Source organism: Limulus polyphemus, unplaced genomic scaffold (assembly GCF_000517525.1).
Source record: "Limulus polyphemus unplaced genomic scaffold, Limulus_polyphemus-2.1.2 Scaffold6295, whole genome shotgun sequence".
NCBI lineage: Eukaryota > Metazoa > Arthropoda > Merostomata > Xiphosura > Limulidae > Limulus > Limulus polyphemus.
The window spans coordinates 19376-27540 of record NW_013671905.1 but is presented as its reverse complement, the minus strand read 5'-3'; the positions used below and the strand labels follow the sequence as shown (position 1 = coordinate 27540).

General features: G+C 34.1%; 1 protein-coding gene across 1 annotated transcript in view; it reads right to left on the bottom strand.

Moving 5' to 3' along the window:
- Positions 1–8165, bottom strand: part of LOC106473583 (atrial natriuretic peptide receptor 1-like) — a gene marked incomplete at both ends in the record, with an annotated part of 46468 nt that overhangs the window by 26351 nt on the left and 11952 nt on the right. Inside the window, 4 exons of the mRNA XM_022401984.1 lie at positions 3123–3278; positions 4485–4650; positions 5385–5456; positions 7452–7556. Of these exons, the coding sequence (XP_022257692.1) occupies positions 3123–3278; positions 4485–4650; positions 5385–5456; positions 7452–7556 (499 nt within the window). The remainder of the gene's footprint in view (positions 1–3122; positions 3279–4484; positions 4651–5384; positions 5457–7451; positions 7557–8165) is intronic.

The following is an 8165-nucleotide window of genomic DNA, read 5'->3' as shown; positions in this document are numbered from 1 at the left end:
TAGACAACATTGAACTCCTCTGAAACGTCATCAAAAACAAGCATTTGATAACACTGAAACCATTCTTTAGCAAGTACTAGACAACATTGAACTCCTCTGAAACGTCATCAAAAGCAAGCATTTGTTAACACTGAAACCATTCTTTTGCAAGTACTAGACAACATTGAACTACTCTGAAACGTCATCAAAAGCAAGCATTTGATAACACTGAAACCATTCTTTAGCAAGTACTAGACAACATTGAACCCTCTGAAACGTTATCAAAAGCAAGCATTTGATAACACTGAAACCATTCTTTAGCAAGTACTAGACAACATTGAACTCCTCTGAAACGTCATCAAAAGCAAGCATTTGATAACGCTGAAACGTCATCAATCAAATTACTTCAAAGAAAATTGCGAGCTTCTCAATTGACCCAAAATTTGGTCCTAACAAGTGTCCTGTTTACCTAAGACTACCATGGATTGGTAACATTTCAACAAAATTTGAAAAACAACTGAAAACGGCCATCACTGTAGTGAATCCCTACTGTGCTTATTCCACACGTAAGTTGTTGTCTGCAACACACAAAGATGCGATACCTACCATACAGAAAAGTATGGTTATTTATGAATTCTCGTGCACTTCGAATGTCGGCACGTAGGTCGCTCTTCACAAAGACTGCAGGATAGAATTAAACAACAAGTACCCATATCCATAAGAAATAAGAGTGTGAAAGAAAAGAATTTACCATGTCGCTCCTGTAAAACAAAAGTTTTACCACCAAAATGTGAATCAGCGATTGGCCAGCATTTACCAGTGAACCCGACTTGTGCTGACAATTACACGGATAGCATATTTGAAATTATTGCAAATGGTCGGTCGACCTTTCATCTCTATATTTTGGAAGCCACCTTTATTAAAACACATAAACCTGTCCTTTGCCGCCAAAAAGAATTCCTATACAATCTACACATCCTTCAGTAGGTCTGTGACATTTCCTGATTGGCTAAAGGCCATGCCAATCAGTTATTGCCTTACCAGCCTACGTTGATCTGACTCATTTTATAAGCTGTACTATTGTCTATAGATCATTTTCCAGGCGGTTCTGCTATGATTAGTGTCTGGAGAAAAGCTTCAGCAGATATTTCCTTTGCAACATCTCAACCAATAATTGGCCCAGTTATCAACGCTATTTTCAAGTTTTGAACAACTCGACTTTCAAGATCTATGTATCTACATGTGCCGATGTTTCCGTTTATCAACGTTATATTTTAAGATCTGTGCAAGAACTCAGCTAACAGATTTTTCCGCATATAAAAGCTATATTCAAGTTTTGTACACACACACACAAAAAAACGTTTCAAGTAATTAAAGGTGTGTTACTCTTACATCAGTGGTGGTAAAAGTTTTTGAAAGTCTGATAAAAGATTCTCCACAAAGACATTTAACAAAGTTGAAAAATTGAAGGATAATCAACATGGATTCACTAAGAATATCAAAATCTTTTGATATTCTTTGAGAAGGATGCTGTTTACGTAGATGAGGGTAAGTGTGTGGATCTGTATCTGCAGAGCCTGTTTGACAAGGTACTACATAAAAGGCTTGATAAAGATTATCTATATAGTTGTAAGGATAAAATCGAATAGAAATATAGCAGGATAGAAGAAAGCAGAAGGCTTTTATACATGGAGTTCAATCAAACTTGATTAATGTCACAAGTGAGGTAGCTCAGGACTTATTGTTAAGACCTTTGATCTTTTTGATTTAAACCAACAACATAGATGTCAACAAATCACTTAAATTTGTTGATTATTTAAGGGTATTATGTGTTACAGACTATGAGGAGGAGGATGCTGCTGCTTTATAAAAGGATTTAGATTATTTGGTAAGTTAGGGATAAATGATAAATGGCTGTTAATTATGACAAACACAAAGTACTGCGTGTTATGTAATTTGAATTACAAGTATAATTTTGATGGGAATACCCTTAACAGAAGTATACTTTTGATGGGAATACACTTAACAGAAGTATAATTTTGATGGGAATACCCTTAACAGAAGTATATTTTTGATGGAAATACTCTTAACAGAAGTATAATTTTGATGGGAATACCCTTAACAGAAGTATACTTTTGATGGAAATACTCTTAACATAAGTATAATTTTGATGGGAATACCTTTAACAGAAGTATAATTTTGATGGGAATACCCTTAACAGAAGTATAATTTTGATGGGAATACCTTTAACAGAAATATACTTTTGATGGAAATACTCTTAACAGAAGTAAAGTTTTGATGGGAATACCCTTAACAGTGCAACTGAAGAATATAATCTTGTTGTTCTGGTTGACTCGGTCTCTTAAGTCATTCAAGTATTGAGCTGTTGCTAGTTGTATGGTCAAATACGATGTTAGGTTGGTTCTGTCGACACAAATATTGAACATAGGACTAAATAGGTTATAATTTCATTGGAATATGTCATTGGTTAGGTCCCACTTGGATTATTTTGTTCAGTCTTTGGCTCCTTAATATAAATAAAAGTGTTCCATTTCTTATAGATGTTTGTAAGTATTCTTCAAAAACTAAAAAATAACAACTGAATTTCAAATTAATTTATAGACGCACTACTCAGGATTCTTGGGCTACGTTTGAAAAACTTTGAAATCTTCGAAAAAGCACGTTGATTCTCCTGAGAAATACGACACAATTTTTTCTAGTTTATTAAATATTTGAGCTGTACTTATGTTATTTTTATGCACTTTAAAGGTGAGTTCATGTTTAATTAAGCATATAACTCCAGATTCAAATAAATATTTTCTTAAGCTGATGATATAGTTCCTTCATCTTTTAAAATTTTAATCCGTACTTAATGATCTTTCACAAGTCTTTAAACTAAAATATTAAACCTTCAAACGAACCTTTAGGACTGAGTTCCATGAGGCCAAGGTAGAATGTCCCTTGTCTTACTAAAATATTAAACCTTCAAACGAACCTTTAGGACTGAGTTCCATGAGGCCAAGGTAGAATGTCCCTTGTCTTACTAAAATATTAAACCTTCAAACGAACCTTTAGGACTGAGTTCCATGAGGCCAAGGTAGAATGTCCCTTGTCTTACTAAAATATTAAACCTTCAAACGAACCTTTAGGACTGAGTTCCATGAGGCCAAGGTAGAATGTTCCTTGTCTTACCACAACTTCATGAGCAATGATAGCAAAGGAGTAAACATCTCCTTTTTGCGTGCCCTCTAGTGGTGGATTAGACATACGCAATAGTTCGGGAGCTGTCCACAGTTTTCCTAGGCGTTTAGAAATTGTATCAGAACAAAATGAAATATTGTTTAATGTTCTATATGTACATTAAAACTTAATATCATGCATAATCTACACACTTACAAATACATAATAACACTAAAAGTTTCTTTTTAGTTTAATTGGGCTCTTGAAGTCTATTTTTGTCCATGAAAGCATGCGTTTTTTACTTTAGACAAAAGAGAAAAGTAATAAATGCTACATACGAGATTAAAGAAATAATTTTATTTCTAAGATTGAAAGATCAGAAGTGAACCAAACTTCTAGCTTTTAGATGCCGAACACGAATAAAAGTTCGGTTGATTAAAATAAGTCTACCTTAAAAACGTTGGATATCTAGCTTGTTCTTTTAAAAAGGTTTCAATGTTAACGTTTATTTCAAGTACATTTGATAAGTTTTGGGTGAAAGACGACAGAAGTTAGATGTTATGATTGGTGTAAAGAATGAAAGACTGAGTAAATGTTCAGTCGGTAAACAGATTTCAAAAAAAGTCAATAGAGATTCTGTTTGAAATAATGAATTTATGGGTCACTGATTAATTAGGCAGTAGAATGTGGCAGTAGCTAAGAAACGATGTAGTGGGATATTTTCTTTGGCAAGAAACGTTTACAGATCTAAATTTATTTTAAAAGTTTTGAACTACGTGATTCGAAAAGGACAATGGAAGGCATTGGGAAAGATGTAATTAAGAAATATATGATGATGAGAGACAATGGAAGACATTGGGAAAGGTGTAACTAAGAAGTATATGATGATGAGGGACAATGGAAAGCACTGAGAAAGGTGTAACTAAGAAGTATATGATGATGAGGGACAATGGAAGACATTGGGAAAGGTGTAACTAAGAAGTATATGATGATGAGGGACAATGGAAGACATTGGGAAAGGTGTAACTAAGAAGTATATGATGATAAGAGACAATGGAAGACATTGGGAAAGGTGTAACTAAGAAGTTATATGATGATAAGAGATAATGGAAGACATTGGGAAAGGTGTAACTAAGAAGTAGATGATGATCATAAAGGAGACATCTGCTGAGTAACCTTTATTCGATCCGTATGTTTTGACAGTACCAAAAATATGAGGGATGAAACCTGTTTTTTAAGAATGTGTGAATACTTTTATATATTATATCATCAGTAGGAACGAGAACGATTTCACTTTATTTTCTTGTTATTATAAGTGAACATACTTCTCCAGTATGCGTACGAATCCAAGTTTCCGTTCTCCTTGTAAATTCGAAAGCCATGGAGACCGAAGTCCTTGATCTTCAATACGAACCTACTGTCAACCACGCAATTGGGAGACTTGAGGTTACCATGGTAACGTATTTCGCTGTTGTGTAAATAAGTCATACCCTGGAACAAAAAGTAACTTAAACGTTGAAGCTTACTTTTACGTACCTGCAATGTTCCAAGCCTATAGAAGCTGTTAGATTTAAAAAGAGCGCAACGTTCAAAGTATTCCTACATCTGGAGAATGGATTCGGGAAAATAATAATTAATGTTTGATTTACAAATGGAACAAAAATTAACACAATCTAGATGTCGTGCTATGTAACAGATAGGGATGAGTGACAATGCTTGGGACGTTATAATTGAATTTGGTAGTCTAATGATAAATTTAATGTTATTTTATCACGTAACAGATCAAAATCAAATCTGCCAATCTGTCTTCTACAAAGGAACTAACTTTCACTATACACCGCTTAGCTTCAGATGTCATAACAATACTTCAAAATCTTTCAGAGCTTATTTTTTTTAAAAAAAAGTAAAAGACAATCAGACGTTTACTTGCAGATAGTTTTTATGCATTAGAACGATAATGTGAAGTTGAATAATCGCCATGATGACTTAAAAGAAAAACTCTTAAACGTTTTATAATTTGCAATCACAAAAATATAAGTGTGTGGTACTTTTTACTCCTTTTAACGTCAAACGAAAGTTATTATGTTGAATTGAACCTAAACTTCAAGAGTCATTTATCTCTCGAAGAGCAAAGAATACTGAGAAGTTTGTAACAACTTTTTATTTAAACTGAAGATTATTATGTAACCCTGTTGTTAGGTTGATATTAGATATTATACACTCACCTTTATTAAATCATGCATAAGTGAGTACCGGAACATCCAGTCAAGCTTTATCTCGTCATTCTCCAAGATATCCTTACAAAGAACATCAATAAAAAAACGAGTTCTTTCATCAGGAGTGTTACACCCAGATGTAGGCTGGTAAAACAAGGTATCTAACACTCGTACTATATGGACTTTCAATTTACCTTCCTATTAACGTTATTTTTTTACCCAGTTTAATTGCTGAAATATATCCGTCCCCCACCAAAAGAAAAAAACAACAACAAAAATTGACCCGTTTGGAAACATTGTTATCATAAGATTTTAACGTAACGTTTCATCACTCTAATAATTCTGGTAAAAGCTAAAACTTCTCATTCTTGGAGAGAAAATACAAAAGAAGAAATGAGGTCCGGCCTTTTATTCAAAACGTTTATTATTTTGATTTTTGGGGGATTGTTTGTTTGTTTGTAATTAAGCACAAAGCTACACAATGGGCTATCTGTGCTCTGCCCACCACGGGTATCGAAACCCGGATGCTAGCGTTGTTAGTCCGCAGACATACCGCTGTGCCACTGGGGGGAGAGCGAATTTGGCGGATAATAAAACGTTAGAGTTCGAAATAAAATAGATTGGTTAAATTCTAGAGTTTCAAATCTTGGGTGAGAATCAATGACAGAAATCAGGAACCGTAAGTAAAATAGATTGGTTAAATTCTAGAGTTTCAAATCTTGGGTGAGAATCAATGACAGAAATCAGGAATCGTAAGTAAAATAGATTGGTTAAATTCTAGAGTTTCAAATCTTGGGTGAGAATCAATGACAGAAATCAGGAACCGTAAGTAATAACGTGATTAAAACATTATGTGAGATAAAGAATAAAGACTAATCAATAAGAAACTAATAGTCACACCACCTCACACAAGTGCTGTAAAGTTTCTTTTCGGGATAATAAATAATCTTGCAAGTTTCCTGTATAGTTTGAAATATAATATACTAAAGCTAGAATCACACGGTTTTACTTATTTGCGTCAGATCACCTTAATCAACCTGGAGGGTTTCTTGAATCAATAATACATTTAAGGGGATGGGCATTATGGAATCTTGAGTCAATAGTACACTTAAGGGGATGGGCAGTTAGTGCTTCTTGAATCAATAGAACACTTAAGTGGATGGGCAGTTAGTGTTTCTTGAATCTATAGAACACTTAAGGGGATGGGCATTAGGGTTTCTTGAATCAATAATACACTTAAGGGGATGGGCATTAGGGTTTGTTGAATCAATAATACACTTGAAACTTGAAATAGATACGACAATTACTGACTGGATTTTATTTGTACATTCGAGAAGATCATTGTTAAATGGATTCCTGGAACTGAGATTATTTGGAGAGATCAGGAAGTAACAAAATATTTAACTGCTTTTATATTTAGGCCTGACAACGGCCTGGTGGTTAGGGCTCTCGACTCCCAATCTGACGGTCACCGGTTCGAATCTCCTTCACTGACCATACATGCCCTTTCAGCCGCGGGTCCATCACACTATTAGTTGGTAAAATAGTAGCCCAATAGATGGCTGTGGGTGGTGTTAACTAGCTGCCTTCCTTCTAGCGTATCACTGTTAAATTAGGGACTGCTAACGCATATAGCCCTCGGGTAGCTTTGCGCGAAATTCAAAACAAACTAAACCAGCTTTTATATTTAAGTGGTGAAATACAGAGAAATAATGTTAAACCACCATTTTCAATAATTTTGAAACATAATATTTTGTAGATATAGTGAGCTGTTTTATATGGTAGAAAAGTTGTACTTTTCAGTAAAGCAGGAAAAACAAGAACATCTGATATCTATATTTCTTGATATCCACCAATGAATTTGTAAACTCGTAAGAAACACTTTTATGTGTTCTAATTCATTTTATAGTTGCAGCCGTCGGAATGCGATATATTTCTTTTCTTAAAAAAAACAACAACAAAATAATAGCTGCATAGTTTCAGCATTACAAAGATTACGTTACAGAATCCCTAAGTTACCCAAAGCTAAAAAAAAACTTCAATTAGTGAACGCAAGAAAGTCAATTCATCACTTACTTGCAAACTTCCTTTTGGGCAGTATTCCGTTACCAAGCAACAGTGAGGAGGATCTATGCATGCTCCAATAAAGCGCACAATGTGGTCATGTTGTAGATCCTTCATCTATCACCCACAACATACTATATCAATACTTACAACAACGTTCATCAATAAACAATCTAACAATATAATTGGAAAAGCTATAAAAAAAAACACGGCGAATGGTGATGATTTTATGAGGTACTTTTCGGTGTTGTGAGGCACCAAATTAAAGGAGCAAGAATCTCATTTTTTTTTTGAGTCGATTTTATGTGACTTGAACTACCTATCTATCAATCAATAAAGAATTGGGAAAACCCAATTTTGTAAATAAATCATGATGGGTACAAACATGACGTAATGTATTTGATCATAAATGTAGCTAATCTTTTTATTAATTTTGATAACAAATATGCCCTAAATGTACAGTTTACATCTCTATGAGTAATTTTAGAAAGAAATTAGAAAGTGCCTGGAATTTGCAAATTTGACGATATAAAACAATGAGTTTATCTCGTACTTGAAGGAACGTTTAAACACACTATATTATTTAATTTTTAGACTAGATTATCAAAAAGCTCAGCGAGTTACAAGAACTATTTTAACGCGGAATGTTTTAAGTGTTAAGAGGATTTGTTTGTTTGTTTTGAATTTCGCGCAAAGATACACGAGGGCTATCTGCGCTAGCCGTCC